The following is a 23,558-nucleotide window of genomic DNA, read 5'->3' on the forward strand; positions in this document are numbered from 1 at the left end:
GCAAGCTCCGCCTCCCGGGTTCACGCCATTCTCCTGCCTCAGCCTCCCGAGTAGCTGGGACTACAAGCGCCCGCCACGGCGCCCGGCTAGTTTTTTTGTATTTTTTTAGTGGAGACGGGGTTTCACCATGTTAGCCAGGATTGTCTCGATCTCCTGACCTCGTGATCCGCCCGTCTCGGCCTCCCAAAGTGCTGGGATTACAGGCTTGAGCCACCGCGCCCGGTCTGTTCCATGATATTTCTTATTGGAATTTCAGAAGGGGAAAATACAGGCTGTGTGCAAAGGCTCATGCCTGTAATCCCAACACTTTGGAGGTCAAGATGAGAGAATCGCTTGAGGCCAGGAGTTCAAGATCAGCCTGGGCAATGTAATCTCTACAAAAAGTAAAAAAGTATTAGCTGGGCATGGTGGTGTGCACCTGTGGTCCCAGGATCTCAAGAGGCTGAGGTGGTAGGATTTTGAGCCCAGGAGTTCAAGGCTGCATTGGGCTATGGGTGTGCCACTGTACTCCAGCTTGGGTGACAGAGCAAGACTTTGACTTAAAAAAAAAAAAAAAAAAGAGAAAGAGGGAGAAAATACATAAAATGACACATGACACATTACACATGTTTGAAGGTAAAATAGGTGAGAATTTTACCAATAAAATACAGAAATCCATAGATTCAGGACAACCAAAAAGAAATCTACACACAACATAAAGAAACCAGAACACCAAATACTTTAAGAAGAAAAAAATCTTAGACGCAACCAGAGGGAAGAGAGATTACCTTTAAAGACACAGTGACTTGAAAACAGCAGACTTTTCAAGAGTAACAGTAGAAGTAAGAAAGCAAAATCTTCAATGTGCTAAGAAAAAATCCTGTGAACCAAAATGGCCTTGTTCACACATAAACCTCCTACAAATAAACAGTAGAGGAAAAACTCACTCAAAAATGAGTAAATAAAAAGCTCAAGATCTTTTGAAAGATACCATAACAAAGGTTATACCCCCCAAAATTGCCACAATGCAAATAAAAAGTGTGACAAAACATTCTGCCATGAGTGAAAAAAAACACTGCTTATATTAAATAAAAGCACAAAATAGACCAAGACGAGAGAATTAAAAGATGAAAGGGAAAAAGGGGAGAAGGGGAGGAAAGGAGGGGAAGAGGAGAAGGTGAGGAGGGGAAGAGGGAAGAAGGGAGTGGGGAATAGAAAGCGGGGAGACAGATGAAATATTATCTGGCAGAGCTTAGGAAAGAAACAGAAGAAAAAATTAAAACGTCAAGAAATCAGGGCAAAGACAGAAGCAGCAAAAGCAATCAGAAGATGCTGTAAATAAATAAGCAATATGAATGGAAATACAGAATTGAAAAGGAGTCCACAGGAAATGATAGACAGGGAGAACAGGTGAACGAGATCCATCTATGCATAATTGGAAAATACATAAAAGAAAAAAAATAATATGTGGTGGACACACCCTAAGGTGACTCCTTGTATAATCCTCTTTTCTTGAGTGCAGGTGGAAATTGTGCTCTGTTCTAACCAACAGAATCTGACAAAGGTGAAGGGCTTTCACATATGTAGTTAAAATCCCAAGCCAGTTAATCTAGTTAATCAAAAGAGATGATCCTGCTGGGTCTGACTTAATCAGGTCTTTAAAAAAAGAACTGGGGTGCTGCAAGATTTCAGATATACTCTCTCCCCTGCTGACCTTGAAGAAGCAAGCCACCATGAATACAACTGCAAGGAAATCCATTCTTTCGACAATCAGTTGAATTTGGAAGAAAACTCAGCCTCAGATGAGACCATGAGGCCAGCTGACAACTTCACTGCAGCCTTGTGAGATGCTGACCAGAGGATCCAGTAAAACTATGCGCAGACTCCTGACACATAGCGACTTTGAGATAATAAATGGGTCTTGTTTTAAGCTGCTAAATAGGTCGTAGGGTAAATTTTTATACAACAATAGACAACATATAATGGAGCAAACAAAATATTTAAAGATGTAATTGAAGAAAACTCACCAGAAATAAAAGCATATTTCAATTTATAGACTGAAAAGAGATAGCAAAACTCAAGAAAGAAAGGAACAGAAGGTCAACATCAGCAGATGGCCTAGTAAAATTCCTGATCTTCAAAGATAAAGTAAGAATCATTTGGGAAGCTAAATAAAAAGATCAAGGGCATTTATTAGGGGCAAAAAATCAGGCTGTCCTCAGACTTTACTACAATAACACCAATGCCAGTAAAAGCCTATAGAATCCTTCTGGAAAGTAAAACATAAGCCAGAAATTATATATTATGCCAACCTATGGTTGAAGTAAAGAAAAAAAGTCAGATAATAGGTACGAAAATGTAAGAACTCAGGGAATATTATTCTCATCGGCCTCATCAGCCTTTGAAAAAATGCATAGAGGGTAATCTTCGGCTAAGTAAGAGGTGAATGGAAAAACTGGCGAGAGCCTTGAATATAAAATAAACATAAGGATTATGTTTATAGAACACAGTGCAAATGTTATTAACTCTGGCAGTGTAGAGATTGTAAAACTAACAAAAGGTGGTAAGAGTGAGGAAAAGAGTAATGGCGTGCTCAAGAAAGCAAAAGGAAGGAAATAAAAATAAGACTGGAAATTAAATTAGAAAACAGAAAAATGAGAGAAAGAATAAGTATGTCCAAGGAGTTGTTGTTTAGAGGGAAAAAAAGGTAAAGACAAATGATCAGCTAACCGAATTAAGAAAAAAAGAGAAACAAATATACAAAATAAATAATAATAAAGAGAAATCTATAAATGCAGAAGAAATTTTCAAAATAAAGAATAATCACCTCATTCAATCCTATATTGATAAGCTTGAAAATTTAGATGGGTAATTTCCTAGAAAAAATATATATATTTGTTTTTTCTTTTTCTTTCTTTCTTTTTTTTTTTTGGAGGCAGTCTCACTCCATCACCCAGGCTGGAGTACAGTGGTGCAATCTCAGCTCATTGCAACCTCTGCCTCCTGGGTTCAAGCAATTCTTGTGCCTCAGCCTCCAAAGTAGATGGGATTGAAAAATGTATTTTTATCAAAACTTCAGATAAAAGAAAAAACTAAACCTTGCCAACAATCATAGAAGAAACAGTTATCAAACAATCATTCCCTCCCATTCTCCACCCTCAAAACAGGCCCAAATAGTTTCTAGAAGAATTCTTTCTAACCATAAAGGATAATCAAATAATCCTAATGCTACTCAATGTGTGCAAGAATATAGTAAAAGAAGGCATTTTTTCTTATGAAGTGATACAAATCTGATAATAAAACTGACAAAGGCAAGAGTCATATAGGACCCAGGATCCCTCTCTTTCTGGGCCTAACTTCTTGGCATGTAGCTTCCACCTTCAAAGTCATCTTGCGGTTCCAAAATGCCTTCTGCAACTCCAGTTATCATGCTGTAGAGGGGGAGAGTACAGAGGGTACTTGCCAGTTTCATCAGCTTTCCTAAAAGCCCTGCCCAGTGACTCCTATTTAAATTGCTTTGGCCCATGTGTGGACACGTGACCACTCCTGGCTACAAGGAAGGCTGGGCAATGTAAACCACATTATCACCCTGAATAAAATCAGGATTTTTTCAGGTAAAAATACAGGTGGCCCAGTTAAATTTAACTTTCAGATAAATAAGTATGTTAGAACATACTTATACTACAAAAAATTATGCATTGTTCATCTAAAGTTCAAATTCACCTGGGAGTCTTGGTGTCCTGTTTTTTGTTTTTTTTTTTCTAAATCTGACAACATTACCCATGAGGCATCAAGCAACCATAACGCTGACTTTTATAGTCATCACTTCTTTGTCTTTTAAAATAGCTTTATCACCCAGTGTGCATCCCTAGACACGGTACTTTAGTCTTGCCCACTAAAAAAACTCTGTATCTTTTAAATCTCTTTTAATCTAAAGTTTCCTCTTCCACCCCTTCTAGTTCCTCAAAACTAATATAATAAACTAGGTGGCTTCAAAAGAATGAAGTCCAGGGACTACTTGTCCTACCAACATCAAGACTTATTTTAAAAATAGAGAAATTAAGATAGTGTGGGATTGGTGTTAGGATAGGAAAAGAACAGAGTACAGAAATACATCATAAATGTGTGAGCATGACATTCCACAGAGGGGAAATTATGTATCACTGGGATGAGAATGAATATATTATGAATGGTGCTTGGACAACTGGATGTTATGGTAAATTGACTATAAAAAAAGCCAGCAACTGCTCCCCTCTCTGTATCCATGTTCCATTATCACGTAACTTTAATGCCTTTAACTCAGAGTCTGAGCCCAGTCACATAACTTGCTTTGGCTAATGAGATGTTAGCAAACACTGCACATAGAGGCTTGCACAATGAGGCTTATTCCCTTTTGCAACCTGCAGCCATCAAATGAAGAAGTCCAGCTAGTCTGCTGAGTGGTGAGAGCTTTGTGGCTCATTGGCAATATGCCTGCTACCCCAGTGGACAACCAGCTAACCTCCAGGGGCTGAGTGACTCAGCTCACTGGCAACTGACCACCAGACACACAAGTGAGCCCAGTAGAGCCCAGCCTCATAGGAATATATGTTAAATAAATTGTGGTTCTTTTAACCCACTAAGTTTTGGGGTGGTTAATTACACAGCAAATCTAATTGACATATATTATATGGATTCCTACTTCTCAACATACAAAAATCAATTCCAGGTAGAGACTTAAATATAAAAAATTAAACTTCACACTTTTTGATATCCAAAAAAATCCTCATAACCTCAGGTTAGAAAAGCTTTCTTTAGCAAGTTACAAAAATAAAAAAAATAAAAAAAAATAAGGAAAAAGAATTGTCAAATGTGACTACAAAAAAACCCTTTATACCTCTACAATCACTATTAACAAAGTTAAAAGACAAATAATTAGCATTCAGAATACATAAAGGGCATCTACAAATCAAAAAGCAAAAAATAATCAAATAAGGAAATGGGCAACAGATGTAAACAGGTAATTCACAGAAAAAGAAACACGCATGGCCAATATATATATACAAATATAACTTAACCTTATTAGTAGTCAGCGAAATGGAACTGAGAAGCCATTTCACATCTAAAAATGTTTAAAGCTCCACAACTGAGACTATGGAGAAAGGGTAGCTCTAATACACAGATCTTGGGAGTATAAATTGGTACAATACTTTGGAGATCAAATGATGATGACCTCCACCTTGATATATATGTAGAAACTCTCACACATGTGCACAAGAAGGAAACATGCAAGAATTTCAGAGCACACTGTTTTTACACCAAAAAAACTAAAAATGACCCAAATATCCATCATCTAAAGAATGGATAATGTGGGAATTATAAACACCAAATTCAAGACAGTGGTTACCTCTGCAGGACAGGAAAAGAGGTGTAATGGGGAAAGGATACCCAGGGGCTTCATTATATTTGTGATGTATTTCTTAAGCCAGCGGCTGGGTACATGGGTGTATATTAATCTCTGATCCTATTCATGTGTCTGAAAGATGTCATACATGTTAAATGTATTTTTTTAAAGTGTAAACAATAAATCACAGCTAAGCTCCAAAGAAGAACTCAAAGGTTATGATGCAAAAATAAGTTTAAGGGCTTAAGTTCATCATGAAGATGTCCCCATTTCAACCCCCAAACCCTGGGAATCACTCAGAGATTCTTCCCTAGAGATAAGTCTTTGTTTTGCTGACATGGAGAATAGATTAAGCTCAAAACAAAGCAATAAAGTACAAATTAAAAAGTTAAAGGAAAGGGCTGTAATGAATGCTAATGGCAGAGGAAGCAAGTGAAAACAGAAAATATTTCAACACTAGTAGTCTCGCTCTGTCACCAGGCTGGAGTGCAGTAGCGCAATCTCGGCTCACTGCAACCTCCCACTCCTGGGTTCAAGTGATTCTCCTGCCTCAGCTTCCCCAGTAGCTAGGATTACAGGCGCGCATCACCATACCCAGCTAATCTTTGTATTTTTAGTAGAAACAGGGTTTCACCATGTTGGCCAGGATGGTGTCAATCTCCTGACCTCATGATCTGCCCACCTCGGCCTCCCAAAGTGTTGAGATTACAGGCGTGAGCCACCACGCTGGCCTATATTATGATTTCCAAGCTATTTGAGATAAATCTCTTACACCCTCATAGCACAACATACAGTTGTCACTATTTTCTGGTGCATTTTACACAAGTAAACGTCCTCATCAGTGATGTAATGACTGCTGCTGTCAAACTATCTCAAATGCTCTTAAAAAAAAACCAAACTCATAATGGATGAACACAAAACTAAAACAAGGGAACAACATTCCTTCTGTTTTCTTCCCACGGCACTCCCTGCTTCAGTCCTGGGTCTCCCTGGCATTAAAATGTGGAGTAAAGACACAGGGCTTGCCAGCTCAAGCCAAAGGCAGGAATCCAAGCTTTCTCTAGGTCACAGAGTACCTGGGGAAAACTCTCAGTGTCTGTCAACCGACATCAGGCACTGGGAGTTTCATTATCAAGCTTTTTTATTAGTGAGTTATTATTGATATCAATCCTCAGCTCAATAATAAAGTTGCTTTTCACTGGGTTTGTTTCAAGCCTATTGCTGAGCTTTGGTACTTTGAAGTCCACAAATTTAATAAGAAGCAAAGAAAATCAATTTAACCCACTTTATTCAAAGAACCTTTTCATTACATTATTTTACTTCCTATGTTGACATATTTCCTACAGCACATTTCCTGCTGTACAGTTTTCGCATTGCTATAAAAAATAGTGTTCTATATAGATTCCTTTTTTTGTTGTTTCTGCCTTTTTTGTTTTTGAGATATTCAGTTTCAGTTTCATCATCTTTATGTCAGGCAATTTCATTTTTAGCTTCTATAATGTATCACAAATGACCTTGATTCATTTCCTCATTTGATAAGTAAACATTTCACATTTTGATACCACGTTTGTGAGAATATTTAATCACAAGTTCAGCTAGTGTTATGCCTTAAAATAATCACAAGGATTTTTAGTGTCCTTGTTAGTGTATTGAAATTAAAATGCACTATCCCAATTTGGGGGCTTTAAGAGTTACTGCCTGTAGAAGCTGCAGTCTTTAGAGAATTAATTTTCTCCAGGCACTATATTTGCAACTCTTACTAAATTACCTGGTTGCCTGGATATCTCCTTGGCCCAGATAGAAGAAAACCAACAATTTGCTCTTTTTCATAATCTTAAATCCAGAACCCACAAATAGAGTAATTGGTATGCAGATTCTTTGATGACTAGCTCTGCTCTTTGGAGAGCATGTTATGAATATTTTAGCCTTTTCTTTTAAACAGGTTAGATTTATTCCTCCTTTGACTTCCTCCCACCAATCAGTAAATAAGCAAAAGCAAATAAAATTTCAGTAAAATATCCAACAAATAAAGTGTTATACCTATTGCCAATGAAAGTAATAAAGAATGTGGATAGTGTTTACAGAGTATGCACAGAGGGCCTCTGAGAAATTAAAGAAGAATCCTGGGATTCTGTCAGGGGTATCCAATCTTTTGGATTCCCTGGGCCATACTGGAAGAAGAATAATCGTCTTGGGCCACACATAAAATACACTAACACGAATGATAGCTGATGAGCTAAATAAAAAAAAAATAAATAAAAGGGTCGTTGCATACATCTCATAATGTTTTAAGACAGTTTATGAATTTGTGTTGGGCCGCATTCAAAGCCGTCCTGGGCCAAGGGTTGGACAAGCTGGCTGTAATTACAACTGGATTGCAAAGGAGTTGCTCCTTGGCCCCGTTAATCCAGGGAGCCAGAACTCAAATCACTTCCTTCTGCTGAATCATCAAGCCCAAGTTAACAATTGAACACTGCATTCTGAACTGAAAGGTGTAAAGGTGAAAGCAAGTTTAAACAATCCCAATGATTTTTCTTTGTTAAATGGCAGAATCCAGCCAGTTGAGTATTTATGCTTTTGCAAAACCAGTTAACTGAATTCCAGGTATTTGTTCCAATTCAGAGTTGTTTTCATTGCACTTCATACTGAGTGGTTCTGTCAGTGTTTCTTCTGACACAGAAGTAGGGCCGGTGAACTGACTATCTGCCATCGATACAACTTGTTCTGCCAATGTCAAATTAGCCTTGAATCTGTCAATCCAAATTAATCAACAGTATTACTTTGGTGACAGGCAATTATATGTTTAATTAGTAAGTCATGCTTCTGGCACGAATATAGAGCTAGGGTTCTCAACTCTGGGCTGCAAAGCAAAATCAGGTAGCAGCTTTTTAAAAATACAGGTGCCTAACTTGTCCTAAGATGCTGATTCAGGAGATCTGGGGTAGGGCCCAAGTAACTATTTGGAAAAAGCTTTCCAAGTGACTCTGATGCAACAGGGGCAGAGACTGTCACAGAAGGTACTGATATAAATAATACATGATGGAAGGGGGTGGGGTCCGTACTTCTCCAACAAGGACAGGAGGCATTGTGTCAAGGACTATTCAAAGTGCAAAGATGATTTCACATCTTTCTTCTTTTTTCTTTTTGAGATAGGATCTCGCTCTGTCACTCAGGCTGGAGTGCAGTGGTGCAATCTTGGTTTACTGCAACCTCTACCTCCCTGGCTCAAGTGATCCTCCCACCTCAGCCTCCTGAAGAGCTGGGATTACAGGCATGTGCCACCACACCCGGATAATTTTTGTATTTTAGTAGAGATGGGGTTTCACCATGTTGGCCAGGCTGGTCTCGAACTCCTGATCTCAAATGATCTGCCCAGCTTGGCCTCTCAAAGTGCTGGGATTACAGGCATGAGCTATTGTGCCCAGCCCATTTCACATCTTTCTGGAATGTCAATTTTACTTGACAGGTAAGCAGTTTAAAACGTCATTTTTATTTTGGGTAGTGATTTCATAGGTATGTATAGATATATATATAAAACTGTCAAAACTCATCTGACTAACATTTAAGATCTGGGCATTGAATTTTATCCTTATTATAACTTAAAAAATGTCATTTTAAAGTTAAAATATGGATACATTCTAGATAGAATGCAAAATCTGCATTTTCTTTTTAGATATACTTTGAGACTTGAAAGAAGTCACCCTCTTAGATGGGTCCCTGATATAGTTTGGTTGTGTCCCCACTCAAATCTCATCTTGAATTATAGCTCCCATAATCCCCACATATGAGTGGTACCTGGTGGGAGGTAACTGAATCATGGGGGACGGTTTTTCCCATGCTGTTCTTGTGATCAAGTTGTGATGGTTTTATAAATGGGAGTTTCCCTGCACACACCCTTGCCTGTTGCCATGTAAGACGTGCCTTTACTCCTCCTTAATTTTCCACCATGATTGTGACGTCTCTCCAGCCATGTGGAACTGTGAATCTATTAAACCTCTTTTTCTTTATAAATTACCCAGTTTGGGATATTTCTTCATAGCAGTATGAAAATGGACTAACACAGAAAATTGGTAATGCAGAGAGTGGGGCACTGCTGTAAAGACAGCCGAAACTGTGGAAACAACTTTGGAACTGGGTAACTGGCAGAGGTTGGAACAGTTTGGAGGGCTCAGAAGACAGGGAAATGTGGGAAAGTCTGGAACTTCCTAGAGACTTGGAGAGCTCAGAAGACAGGAAAATGTGGGAAAGTTTGGAACCTCCTAGAGACTTATTGAATGGCTTTGACCAAAATGCTGATAGTGATACGGACAATAAAATTCAGGCTGAGGTGGTTTCTGATGGAGATGAGGAACTTATTCAGAATTGGAGTAAAGGTTACTCTTGCTATGCAAAGAGACTAGTGGCATTTTGCCCCTGCCCTAGAGATCTGTGGAACTTTGAACTTGAGAGAGATGATTTAGGGTGTCTGGCAGAAGAAATTTCTAAATGGCAAAGTGTTCCAGAGGAAGCAGAGCATACAAATTTGAAAAATTTGCAGACTAATGATGCAGTAGAAAATAAAAACCCATTTTCTAGGGAGAAATTCAAGCTGGCAGCAGAAATTTGCATAAGTAATAAGGAGCCAACTATTAATCACCAAGACAATGGGGGAAATGTCTCCAAGGCATGTCAGAGACCTTCACAGCAGGCCCTCCCATCACAGGCCCAGAAACCTAGAAGGAAAAATGGTTTCATGGGTCAGGTCCAGGGTCCCCCTGCTGTGTGTAGCCTAGGAACTTGGTGTCCTGCATCCCAGCCATGCCAGCCATGGCTAAAAGGGGTCAATGTACAGCTCAGGCCTGGCTTCAGAGGGTGCAAACCTGAAGCCCTGGCAGCTTCCACATGGTGTTGAGCCTGCAGGTGCACAGAAGTCAAAAATTGAGGTTTGGGAACCTCTGCCTAGATTTCAGAGGATGTATAGAAATGCCTGGATGCCCAGGTAGAAGCTTGCTGCAGGGGTAGAGACCTCATAGAGAATCTCTGCTAGGGCAGTGTGGGAGGGAAATGTGGGGTGGGAGCCCCCATACAGAGTCCCTACTGCTGCACTGCCTAGTGGAACTGTGAGAAGGGGGCCACCATACTCCAGACCCCAGAATGGTAGATCCACTGACTGCTTGCATCACGTGCCTAGAGGTGCAGGCACTCAATATCAGCTTGTGAAAGCAGCTGCGAGTGGGAGCTGTAGCCTGTAAAGCCACAGGGGCAGAGCTGCCCAAGGCTGTGGGAGCCCAGCTCTTGCATCAGCATGATCTGGATGTGAGACACGAGGTCAAAGGAGATCATCATAGAGCTTTAATATTTGACTGCCCTGCTAGATTTTGGACTTGCATGGGGCCTTTAGCCCCTTTGTTTTGGCCAATTTCTCCCATTTGGAACAGGTATATTTACCCCACACCTGTACCCCATTGTATCTAGGAAGTAACTAGCTTGCTTTTGATTTTATAGGCTCATAGGCGGAAGGGACTTGCCTTGTCTCAGATGAGACTCTGGACTGTGGACTTTCGAGTTAATGCTGAAATGAGTTAAGACTTTGGGGGACTGTTGGGAAGGCATGATTGGTTTTGAAATGTGAGGATATGATATTTGGGAGGGACCGGGGCAGAATGGTTTGGCTGTGTCCTCACCCAAATCTCATCTTGAATTATAGCTCCCATAATCCCCACATGTGGTGAGAGGGACCCAGTGGGAAGTAACTGAATCATGGGGAGGGGTTTTTCCCATGCTGTTCTTACGATAGTAAGTCTCATGAGATCTGATGGTTTTATAAAGGGCAGTTCCCCTGCACACGCTCTCTTGCCTGCCACCATGTAAGACATGCCTTTGCTCCTCCTTCACCTTCTGCCATGATTTTGAGGCCTCCGCAGCCATTTGGAACTGTGAGACCATTAAATCTCTTTTTCTTTATAAATTACCCAGTTTGGGGTATTTCTTTATAGTAGTATGAAAATGAACTAACACAGTCCCCATATGCAGGGAGGCAACCACTTCACTCTCCTCGGCTTGGGGTGGGGTTGAGGGGTTGAGAAAAAGAGGGGAAGAGCTTTTGAAAATACCCGGGACTAGAGTTTGAAAATGTCCGGGTTTAGTAATCCTTTCACTTCCAGTGCTTCTCATTCATTTCACTACCCATGACCCACCCCCCTCTCATCTCTTTACTGTCCACTTATCACTGGTCTTTTTGCTTAAAATGACTCCAAATCCTCAAAAAATTAAAGTTCCACTGTTTATTATAATTGGGAATTTTATGTTTATTGTCATTGAACAGAGGATCTAATGACACTAAGGCAGTAGTTTCAGATATTGCACATTGCAAACGATTTTCACACAAAAATGTTTTAAAAGGCTACCGGGTGCAGGGCTGGTTGTAGGTAGGGACCCAACCTAGAATTATGAAACGCCATAGTTCCTAACTTTGGAAAGAGACGAGCGGAAAGTAATATGAATTAGTAGCAACGGCTGGAGAAAACAGTGCTCTCTACTACCTTCAAGGTGCCCTACTTCATCGCTTGGGACCCAACGGCTGAATAGTGGGTAGGAAACAGGATTCAGGGTCTCAAGCACGGTCTGGATCTACCGACTCTCACCGTCATTTTAACTCTCGCTGGGGTACACATCTGCTTCTGGATTTTAGTAACGTGTGTTACAATCATTTAAGGACTATAAAACCACAAGATTATGAGAGCGTAAACCACAAAGCGTGTAAGTAAATGTGCAGAAAACGCAAGGCGGTAGCACAGCAGCAAGGAACAAAGCCAAGAACCCCAACCAGACAAGCGCGCCGCGCTTTCCGGCTCCCGGCAGCCTTTGCGCAGCCCTCCCGCAGCCCCCTGGTCGGCCGGGGGCGGGGTCTGGGCCGCACGCCGGCACCACGCCCATTCCGCTCCGCGTCGCGTCGCGCCGCACCGCGCCCCCTCCGCACCTGCTCTTAGCGCGCCTTCCGCCCCGAATATGCGCATGCGCTACTCTCCCTTTACAGCCCCGAAAACGCTCCGGCTGGCCGACTCCAAGACAATGGCGAGAGGCCTCACAGCGCGGCTTCTTACTGCTTTGCATAGGCAGCAGTCTCCTGCTAGTCCCGCCTCCCTCTGGCACTCTGGCGCGCAAATGGAGGAGCCGGGAAGAGAGCGCAGTTCTGATTGGAGAACGCGCGTGTTTACATTCTCACCTCTCCCGGGGAGTGGACGAATTTAGACCGCCTCTTCCTTCCCGTTCTTTAAGAGAATTGGTTGCCCTCCTGTCCGTCAGAGGTGCAGTCCCACAGGGGGCGTGCCGCCGTTTTCGCGTTTGCCTCGCTGGGTGACTCCGCTTGTTTGTCGGCTGCATGAGTGCCTAGAGGTTTTCGGTGGAAGATGTCGGACAGTAACTTCGCAGAGCGCAGCGAGGAGCAGGTGTCTGGTGCTAAAGTCATCGCCCAGGCCCTGAAAACGCAAGTACGATGGACCTTCCTGGAATGAAACGCTCCTACGGAAGCTGGCGGAGACCGCAGTGTTGTCTCGGAGACGAGTAGAAATGGGCGATGGGAGTCGGGGGTTTTCTTTTTAGCGTCCGGGAGGGAGGGAAGGATGTGGCGATGTGGTGGGGCCGTGGGAGATTACTCTCTTGTTCTTCGTCCCTCAGGATGTGGAGTACGTATTTGGAATCGTAGGCATCCCAGTGACCGAAATTGCCATTGCTGCCCAGCAGCTAGGCATCAAGTACATCGGGATGAGGAATGAGCAAGCGGTGAGTATGGACGCAGGTGTCTGAATCCGTTACTGGGAATGATCAATAATAGCGATAGGTATGCATTGCAAACACTCAGATAGCGCTTACCACTCTTCTGCTGCTTTACACATATATCAGTCACTGTTGAATATTAACTGTTGTTATACCTAGTTGACAGTTGAGAAAAGACACAGGTTAAGTAAAACTTGCCTTTGGTGACACAGCTGGTAGTAGCAGAGCCAGGATTTGAACCTACGTATTCTGGGTCTGAGTCCATGCTCTTACTACCATACTGTATGTCATGATTGGAAGAGACAGTTTATGAGTAAAGTCTGATTTCCTTATTAGGCTACAAGCTCCATTAGAGCGGGGATATTATTTCTTCACGACACGTCTGGTACCCCCAGTGCTTAGTGTGATGCCTGCATAAGCAAGGTGTTCAGAGGTTACCTGTGGGATAAATGAGTGAAGGCCAAGTCTTTGTTGTATGATCGGTTCGGGGCAGGGTGGAGGATATCACAAATGGTAAAGCCTTAATGGAAACTCAGATGTCTCAGATCCTAGCCTGACGCTCTTTCCACCACATCATGCTGCCACCTTTCTTAGAGGCTTACTTGGAAGCAGGATAAGGAAGGTACGACATTTTGTCAATCCACTTTTAAGTGCATCAATCCAACCTTGCCCTTCTCTCAGTAGTGCTGGCTTAAAAGATCAAGAATCCACTTCTGTGATATCACATACTGTCAGTCCAGCTGAGGCTAAGTATTCCTGCTCTACACTCCCACTGTTGCTTTCTAATTTAGATTCTTGCCTCCTCTTGCCCAAACAGCTGCCTGGCCGCCCTAAATGGTGCCTTTTGCCATCATACGTGAGTGCATGGAGGGCAGAAGTTGTGGTTCATTTGTTATATCACCACAGTGCCTGGCTTGGTTGGTGCTTTCACATGGTGTGGATGCTTAATATTATGCATTATTTATTAATTGAATGACATTCTTTATCTACAAGGTTTGAGATTTGTATTTTTTATCTTAAAACTAGCAAGTCTTGAGTTTCTGTTGCTTCTACATTTTACTTGTCTTTGTTAGAACAACATTCTGTTCTTTCATCTGTGTGAAAAAATGAAGCTGTTGACCTATGAATGGAACCTATATTTAACTCTTTTTGTAGAGATGACGTATCTGCTACTGATTTCTTTATACAGCAAACATTTATTGACTAAATATTGTATACTAAGGATTGTGCTACATAACCTGTAGGGGAGAGGGATGTAAAGGAGGAGTGAGGTTTAGTCTTGATCTTCAAGTTGATCAGTCTTGGAAGGTTAGGGTAAGACTTACAGAAAAAAACTCATCTATTGTAACTCTCACAATAGATGTAGTAGCACAGAAGGGATGACTGGTTCTCTTTGAGGACAGAGAAGATTGCCTGTAGAGGTAATGTTAGTTCATGTGGTTCCATCGAGGTAGGTAAAGGCATGGTGAGCTGTGAGACGGGTAGGTAGGTTGAGGTTATGTTGTGGAGAATCTAAAAAGAATTTGAACTTTTTTTTTTTTTAACAATAGGCAATGGGGGAGACTAAAGGTTTTTCTAAACAGGTGGGAGATGTAATTAGGCTTGTATTTCAGAAAGATGATGCCAGGCATGGTTGTACATGCCAGTAATCCCAGCTACTTAGGAGGCTGAGGCAGGAGGATTACTCAAGTCCAGGAATTAGAGGCTGCCTGGGCAGCATAGCATGACCTCTGTCTCTAAGTTTTATTTCAGCCCCTATAAGCTTAATTGAGAGTTCTTTAGGTCCCATGTGCTGTGTTGGGTGTTGGATACAGAGATGAATGATAGTTCCTGGCTTTAAGGGGCTTACAGCCAAGCTGTGGAGACAGACACAAACAATTGTGTTATAAGGTGGTAAGTGCTGTGATAGAGAGATACCTAGGGTGCTATAAAGCCCAGAGAAGGAGTACCCAGGCTCAGCTTCCCACAGGAGATGATATCTGTGCTGTCCAGAAGGATAAGTAGTCATTAACCAGTTAGGAAGGAGGAGGCAGGCTCCTCTGGACATGATTCCTAGATTTTGGGCTTGCTTGATTGTGTGGATCTTACTGTCTGTGACTGAGACTGGGAATATAGAGGGAAGATCCAGTTTGGAGGAGAAAGGTGATGTTCAGTTTTGAACACATGCATTTGAGATGTTGGTGGAACATCCCAGTAGATGTGTCCCTCAAGCAGCCTGACTCTGTGGTAGTCAGAGGAAAACTTAAATGGTGCCTGAACTAAGGGTAGTGACAGAATGATTCAGAGGGAACATGAAAACAGGCTAAGAGGGAACATGAAAACAGGAGCATGTTTGTGCTAAAGAGAAAGATGTAGTTTGGGGTGACTTGATTGTCTTTGATTAGATCCATAGAGTAATCAAGACATACTGACCAATTGGTCAGCAAGTAGGCAGATTGTCAGCAGGTTCATTGTTCTTGAGAGCTTACTGTGTGTGGGCACTATTCTGAGTGTTTTACATATATGAACTGATTTCATCCTCACAGCAGTGCTTTGAATTATTTTCATTTTATGGATGAGGAAACAGAGATGTAGAGCAACTTGCCAAAATTACACAGTAGAAAGTAGGGAAGCTGGGATTTAAATCAAAACAGATTGGCTCCAGAGTCAGCTCTCTAAGTACCATGTACACTGCTCTGCCTGTGAATGGAGGTAGTTTAGTAGAGGAACAGATGTTTTATGGTCATAAAACCGGTTACGGCCAGGCGCGGTGGCTCATGCCTGTAATCTCAGCACTTTGGGAGGCCAAGGTGGGTGGATCACCTGAGGTCAGGAGTTTGAGACCAGCCTGACCAACATGGAGAAACCCTGTTTCTACTAAAAATACAAAATTAGCTGGCTGTGGTGACGCATGTTTGTAATACCAGCTACTCGGGAAGCTGAGGCAGGAGAATTGCTTGAACCTGGGAGGTGGAGGTTGCTGTGAGCCAATATTGCGCCATTGCACTCCAGCCTGGGCAACAAGAGCGAAACTGCGTCTCAAAAAAGAAAAACAAAACTGTTACCTCTCAACTTTTGACATTTCCTACCAGAGGAATATACTTTTTGTTACATGTTGTATGTTTTGCATTGCCTAGCAACATTTCTTACCTAGCTATCATAAGTGGGCAATTCTTTTGGGTGTCTAAATAAAGTGTTCTTATTGCAGCAGGTATTTACATGCCTGCATTTCTTAGGAGTTGTCTTATTCTTCTAATGTGAATTTGGCCTTATGTGCAAAAGGGAAGAGAGACAGGACCAGTAGAGAATAGCAACACAGGAGAAGAGCAACGCCTTTTGTGCAGGTTCTCCGTGGGTATATGATAGTAGAGACAGTTGAGATTGTGATCCATAAACATTTCCTTTCTGTTTTTTTTTTTACATTTATGTTCTTAATGTGGATTTCTTTAAGACAGTATACTACTTCATTTAAAGCTGAGTGAAGGCTAGGAAATACACAATCTATTGTTATTTCTAAAGAAATGAGAAGAAATAATACTGGGAAAAAAATGATGTCACAAACTAAGAAGAAGAATTTGAGAGAGCACTCAGCATTTTCCCAGGTTATCTTGTGTGCATTTAATTTAGTGCCCCCTCTCTTCCTGATTATGAGCTGAAGTAGAGTTACAAGGTAAAAACTATCCATATGCAGGCCATAAAGGAAATCTCAATAAATTGCCAAGGATTGAAAGCTTGCAGTATGTGTGACCTGACCATGTGGAAGTAAAGTGGAACTCGGTAACAGATCACTGAGAAGAATCTCAAACATTTGGAAATTAAGCAACATAGTTTTTGGTATTGTGTAAATATTTGAAAAGATTAACAAGATGAATAAACTTCAAGATAGACTGATTGAGAATAAAAGAGAAAACAGATTACCAATGTCAGGAATAAAAAAGGAGATATCACTACAGATCCTAATTAGCCTGTAGGTTGAAGAAGAAATCACTATGGAAAGTAGAAAATATTTTGAATAGAATGATAATGAAAAGATGCAATCTCAAACTTGTAACCTATAACTAAAGCAGTTCTTAGACGGAATCATTTTAAACAAATCTATTAGTAAAGAAAATTAAAAACCAGTGTTCTAAATTTGTATTTTAAGAAGCTGGAAAAAGAAAAACAAATCAAATTCAAAATGACTGAAATAATAAATACGAGAACAGAAATCAATGAAATAGAAAACAATAGAGAAATACCAACAAAGGCACAAATATGTTCTTTGAAAAGATGGATAAATTTGATAAACGCCTCATGAGACCGATGAAGAATAAAAGAATGAAAACAAATTACCAATATCATTAATAAAATAGGACATTCCTGTTGATCCTGCAGATACTTAAGCAATCGTAAGAGGATGTTTCGAATAACACACATATGAACAAATTTCCTGAAAAACTGAAAATTAGATAACTTTAACCATTATTTGAAATTTTTGCATAGAACACTTATTACTAAGATGGGAAGTGTTTTAATTCTGCCTTTGCCATTACATTTTTGTCTCTTAATTTAATAGTAAGTTGCTCTCATAAATGTACTATAAGGATCCCAATATGCTCAAGTCCCAGTGTTCTTTCTTCGTAGGCTTGTTATGCTGCCTCCGCGATTGGATATCTGACAGGCAGGTAAACTAAAATCTGTTTCACTTCAATTTAATATTTTGGGGTAGAGCTCTTATGTCTTTCAGCTGAAGGGTGAGTTCATTTGGAAAGATTATAGAAGAATATATTAAACAACAAGATAAAAAAATTGAAAACTCCCTGAGGGCCACATCAAAAGAATAATGATACCAGAAGTGTTTTAGAGTGGAACACATTGCCATTTTGCAGAGTGAATCACTGGTGATCAGATAGTGAGTTGATGTGTGATACCTTGTGTTGGATCTCACAACTACACCCCAGCACACTTAATACAAAAATGCTTGGTTCAAAATGTGGCTGTTGGGACCTGTTCCATGCATTCTGATTTTTTAGTGTGTATCCATGTTACCTAACTACTACTCCCTTTTTATGATTAAAAATTAATACATTTTAAAAATGTTCATTTTGGAAAACTTGGAAAATATAGAAAGCATCAAGAAAAAATGAAAATCGACTGGGCACGGTGGCTCACACCTGTAATACCAGCACTTTGGGAGGTTGAGGCGGGTGGATCACCTGAGGTCAGGAGTTTGAGACCAGCCTGGCCAACGTGGTGAAACCCTGTCTCTACTAAAAATACAAAAATCAGCCTCATGTGGTGGCACGCGTCTGTAATCCCAGCTACTCAGGAGGCTGAGGCAGGAGAATCGGCTTGAACCTGAGAGGCGGAGGTTGCAGTGAGCTGAGATTGCGCCACTGCGCTCCAGCCTGGGCGATAGAGCGAGACTCCGTCTCAAACAAAAAAAAAGGAGAACAAGATGAAGAGAATGAAAATCACCTATGATCTCACAACTGTTAAGAATTGGTCATTTTCTTCCGATTTTTTTCCCCTACAGTTGTATTTTTTAAGCAGAATTTGGACTCTCACGGTAATATGTATCATACTTTTTTCATTTCTATTACTTTTAATACACTTTCTAATTTCCAAAAATGAAACTAGTAATTTAGTTGCTAAGAAATGTAAACTAATAAGATCTCAAAGTCTAGACCTCACCAGAACAGTTTTTTTTCTGTGATAAGAAACTTGTGAATTTGAGCCTGAAGAAAATAGGCCATCAAGTAACACTATTGTCAGCATTTTCTGCCACTTTATTTACGTATGACAAATACTTTTAATCTTTTCATTTAGCTTGGAAAGCATTTAAATTATAGTTATTAATTGATGCCTTAATGTAAAAAATGCTAGAACAATGATTAAGACAATGGTTAAAAGTTCATACTTTTTTTTTTTCTTTTTCTTTTTTTCTTTTGAGACGGAGTCTTACTCTGTCGCCCGGCTGGACAGTGCAGTGGTGCGCGATCTCAGCTCACTGCAACCTCTGCCTCCTGGATTCTAGCAATCCTCCTGCCTCAGCCTCCTGAGTAGCTGGGACTACAGGAGTGCGCCACCATGCCCAGCTAATTTTTGTATTTTAGTAGAGATGGGGTCTCACCATGGTGGCCAGGATGGTCTTTATCTCTTGACCTTGTGTTCCGCCGGCCTCGGCCTCCCAAAGTGCTGGGATTATAGGCGTGAGCCACCATGCCCGGTGTAGAAGTTTGTATTTAAAAATTTTTTGCTATTTGAATAAACTTCTGGAATTGCACTGGCAAGTATAGTAGCCATGAGCGATATGTACCTGTTTACATTTAAATTAATTAAAATTAAATAATATTTAAATCATAGTTTATCAGTTTGTAGTAGCCACATTTCAAGTGCTCAGCAACCATGTCAGTAGCGGCTACCGTATCATACTGCAAATGCAGAACATTTCTATTACTATACAAAGTTCTGTTGGATAGCACTGTTCTAGAAGTTTAGTTTACTTGGTGATAATTACTTATTTTCAAGTCTGTCTTGAACAGAAATTTTTAAGAAATTATTTTATAAATATAAAATGGCAAACTGAATTATATTAAGATACCTTTTCCCTGAGTGCTTTAAGCTTAGAAAGTCACACCGAAGGGTAAAACATTCAAGTTGAATATTTATTTGGAGTCTCACTCTCGCCCCCAGGCTGGCGTGCAGTTGCACCATCTCGGCTTGCTGCAACCTCCACCTCCCAGGTTCCAGCAATTCTCCTGCCTCAGCCTCCCAAGTAGCTGGGACTACAGGTGCACACTACCACACTCAGCTAGCTTTTATATATTTTATAGAGACAGGGTTTCACCATATTTCCCAGGCTGGTCTTGAACTCCTGGGCTTAAGTGATCCATCCACCTCAGCCTCTCAACATGCTGGGATTACAGACATCAGCCACTGCCCTCAGCCTCAAGTTCAGTTTTAAAAGATTTTGGGGGCTGGGGCGTGATGGCTTATGCCTGTAATCCCAGCACTTTGGGAGGCTGAGGTGGGCGGATCACCTGAGGTCAGGAGTTTGAGACCAGCCTGACCAACATGGTGAAACCCCCATCTCTACTAAAAATACAAAAATTAGCCAGGCATAGTGGCAGGCGCCTGTAATCCCAGCTGCTTGGGAGGCTGAGGCAGGAGAATCACTTGAATCCAGGAGGTGGAGGTTGCAGTGAGCTGACATCGAGCCATTGCACTCCAGCCCGGGGGACAAGAACTAGACTTCGTCTCAAAAAAAAAAAAAAAATAAATAAATAAAAGATTTTGGGCAAAGCACTGCATTCAGAATTACTTTCCTATCAAAGATCAGTTGACGTTATATTTATTTGTTAAGAAATGAAAAAAAACCTGTTTTTCATACAAAAGTGAACTCAGCAGTCCAAAATTTGCTTTTGTAGGCCATTAACTTGATTTAGCCCAGATGTAGGATCAAAATAAGTGGTTAGTGATATAAGGTGTGAAAATGATAGGTACCTTATTTCTTTCAAGAAATCCGATAAATATAATCTTTCTTTTTTTGGGCCAGGCATGCTGGCTTATGCTTGTAATCCCAGCACTTTGGGAGGCCAAGACAGGCGGATCGCTTGAGCCCAGGAGTTCAAGAGCAGCCTGGGCAACATGGTGAAATCCTATCTCTACCAAAAAAAAATACAAAAAATTAGCCAGGCGTGGTGGCATCTGCCTGTAGTCCCAGTTACTTGGGAGGCTGTGGTGGGAAGATTACCTGAGCCTAGGAGGTTGAGGCTGCAGTGAGCCCTGATCGTGCCACTGCACTCCAACCTGGGCGACAAAGTGAGATGCTATCTCAAAAAAAAAAAAAAAAAAAAGTATATATATATAAATTTTTTTAATTAAGAATATTCTAATAATTATTTTACCAGTTATACTATAGACCTGTAGGTCTTTCTTTTGAAGTCCAAGATTGCCGTGTTTCACACTAAAGTGTTATGAATCAGTTGTTACATTTGACTTGATTTTAATAAAATAAATTCTGTTTTGCTTTTAGGCCAGGAGTCTGCCTTGTTGTTTCTGGCCCAGGTCTCATCCACGCCTTGGGTGGTATGGCAAATGCAAACATGAACTGCTGGTAATCATGCTATTATTACTGAAAACATTTTCTTAAAAAGGTCACTGCAGGATTTTACTGAGTAGAGCTAATACTGATCTAGGGTAGAAAGACTTGGGGAAAAAACCCTTCAATTCTTAGAAACCGAAAGTAGAAAGTTACTGGGGAGGGAATGAGGAGGAGGAGGAGTGGGAATAGGGAGCTAGGTCAAAGGGTACAAAGTTTCAGTCAAGTAGAACAAAGCCTGGAGATCTAATGTACAACATGAAAGCTGTAGTTAATAATATTGTGTATTGTAAATTTGCAAAGAGAGTAAATTTTAGGTACTTTTACCAAAAAAAGTGACTATTTCTACAGTATCTTAGGAAAAAAGTACCATGAATGTGTTAATTTGCTTGACTGTAGTAATCATTTCACTATATGTGTGTCAAAACATCATATGGTATTCCTTAAATATATATAACTAACAAAAGAATATTAGGACGAAAGTTCAAAGCACCAGCAGTTTATTTACTTAGAGACGAACACTTTTTCTTTTTTTTCTTTTTTAACGCGGAGTCTCACTCTGTCACCTAGGCTGGACTGCAGTGGTGCAGTCTTGGCTCACCACAACCTCTGCCTCCCAGGTTCAAGTGATTCTCCTACCTCAGCCTCCCAAGTAGCTGGGATTACAGGCCCCCGCCACCACGCCCGGCTAATTTTTGTATTTTTAGTAGAGACGAGGTTTCATCATGCTGGCCAGGCTGGTCTCAAACTCCTGACCTCAGGTGATCCACCTGCTTCGGCCTCCCAAAGTGCTGGGATTACAGGCATGAGCCACCGCACCCAGCTGAGATAAACACTTTTAACATTTTAGAGTTTCCTAATACGTGTGTGTATGTGTGAATGTGTATGTAGTTCGATTTACTTTAAGTGAAGAATTGTTTTTTTAAAGATCCCAGCTCAGTGTGTAAAAATGTGGCCAATTTTTCACCTTGTTTTGCATAGGTAGGAAGATATTTAAAATTCTTATATTCATTTAGTTTGCTTTATATATAAACTACTTAGTACTTATTCTCTGATCTTGCCCTTAACTCCATCTCTGGCTCGTTACCAATGAGATCAGGTTGAAGGGGGTTAGGTTCTAATCAATTTGGAACATATTTAATCTTTCTAATGGAAAGGACATTGTTTTCTTTCTTGCCCTGTGTTTCTTATAGTTTCTTCTTTACTTTCCTTTTGATCTTTCTCTTCTTTATCTACTTAAAGGTGTTACATTTTTTAAGTACCTTAGGGTTTGCCATATCTTTTTTTTTCCACATTGAAGGGTAAGAATTTCATTGCTGAGGAATGTCACTTATTTTGTAATTTCCAAATATATTCACTTAGGAAAGTGTAAAATTTTTCTTCCCCTTGTCCCAAAAGTAATAAGAAAGGCATAAAAATTTATTTTATGTCAGTATACAGGGAAGTTTAGCATCAGCATCCAAAAGGGGAAGAAGGGAAGAAAAACTATACATTTTGTCTTTTTCTGATATTGAGGAAAGTTCTGTCATATCAGGTTGCTTCCTAGCTATTTTTTAATCAACAGTTTCTTTTTTTTCTTTCTTTTCGTTCTTTCGTTCTTTCGACAGAGTCTTGCTCTGTCACCCAGGCTGGAGTGCAGTGGCACAATCTTGGCTCTCTGTAACCTCTACCTCCCAGGTTCAAGCAATTCTCCTACCTCAGCCTCCTGAGTGACTGGGATTACAGGTGCCTGCCACCATCCCCAGCTAATTTTTGTATTTTGTATAGAGCTAGGGTTTCACCATGTTGGCCAGGCTGGTCTTGAACTCCTGACTTCAAGTGATCCACTCGCCTCGGCCTCCTAGAGTGCTGGATTACAGGCATGAGCCACCTTGCCCAGCCTTAATCTACAGTTTCTAAGAGAAAAATACAATATTCTCTCCCTTTAACATTTATTATTTGTTATGAATTAGATATTCTGTTTAGTGTTTCACATGATGATCTCATTTGTAATTATCTTGTTAAAAAAATGACTGTTTCAGGCCCTTGCTTGTGATTGGTGGTTCCCCTGAAAGAAACCAAGAAACGATGGGAGCTTTCCAGGAGTTTCCTCAGGTATCCAACTTTAAGATGTTATTTTTTTTATTTTTAATTTTTGAAACAGGATCTTGCTTTGTTGCCTGATGGTGCAATCTCAGCTCACTGCAGTCTTGACCTCCTGACCTCCAGCAATCCTCCCACTTTGGCCTCCCAAGCAGCTGGGACTACAAATTCGCACCAGCATGCCTGGCTAATTTTTGAATTTTTTGTAGAGACGAGGTTTCACCATGTTGCCCAGGCTGGTCTTGAACTCCTGAGCTCAAGCGATCTGCCCGCCTTAGCTTTCCAAAGTGCTGGGAT

General features: G+C 40.7%; 2 protein-coding genes across 7 annotated transcripts in view; one reads left to right on the top strand and one right to left on the bottom strand.

Annotated features, from left to right (window-relative positions):
- Positions 1–12,873, bottom strand: part of BTD (biotinidase) — a 45,167-nt gene extending 32,294 nt beyond the window's left edge. Inside the window, exon 1 of one of the 3 annotated variants that reach the window (XM_011977953.1) lies at positions 11,884–12,227. Coding sequence is in view for 2 of the 3 variants with exons in the window: in XM_011977950.1 (XP_011833340.1) it covers positions 12,567–12,724 (158 nt within the window). In the remaining variant the exon portion in view is untranslated. Of the gene's footprint in view, positions 1–11,883; positions 12,228–12,320; positions 12,467–12,566 lie in introns of those variants that run through there. The other 2 variants (XM_011977950.1, XM_011977951.1) reach the window with 2 other exon arrangements.
- Positions 12,223–23,558, top strand: part of HACL1 (2-hydroxyacyl-CoA lyase 1) — a 39,601-nt gene continuing 28,265 nt past the window's right edge. For 2 of the 4 annotated variants that reach the window (XM_011977946.1, XM_011977948.1), the window contains exons 1-5: positions 12,223–12,831; positions 13,019–13,123; positions 17,720–17,760; positions 21,114–21,194; positions 23,201–23,273. In XM_011977946.1, the coding sequence (XP_011833336.1) occupies positions 12,751–12,831; positions 13,019–13,123; positions 17,720–17,760; positions 21,114–21,194; positions 23,201–23,273 (381 nt within the window). In that variant the 5' untranslated portion in view covers positions 12,223–12,750. The remainder of the gene's footprint in view (positions 12,832–13,018; positions 13,124–17,719; positions 17,761–21,113; positions 21,195–23,200; positions 23,274–23,558) is intronic. The other 2 variants (XM_011977949.1, XM_011977947.1) reach the window with 2 other exon arrangements.

The sequence above is a fragment of the Mandrillus leucophaeus genome, unplaced genomic scaffold (genome assembly GCF_000951045.1).
Source record: "Mandrillus leucophaeus isolate KB7577 unplaced genomic scaffold, Mleu.le_1.0 Scaffold186, whole genome shotgun sequence".
In the NCBI taxonomy this organism is placed as follows: Eukaryota; Metazoa; Chordata; class Mammalia; order Primates; family Cercopithecidae; genus Mandrillus; species Mandrillus leucophaeus.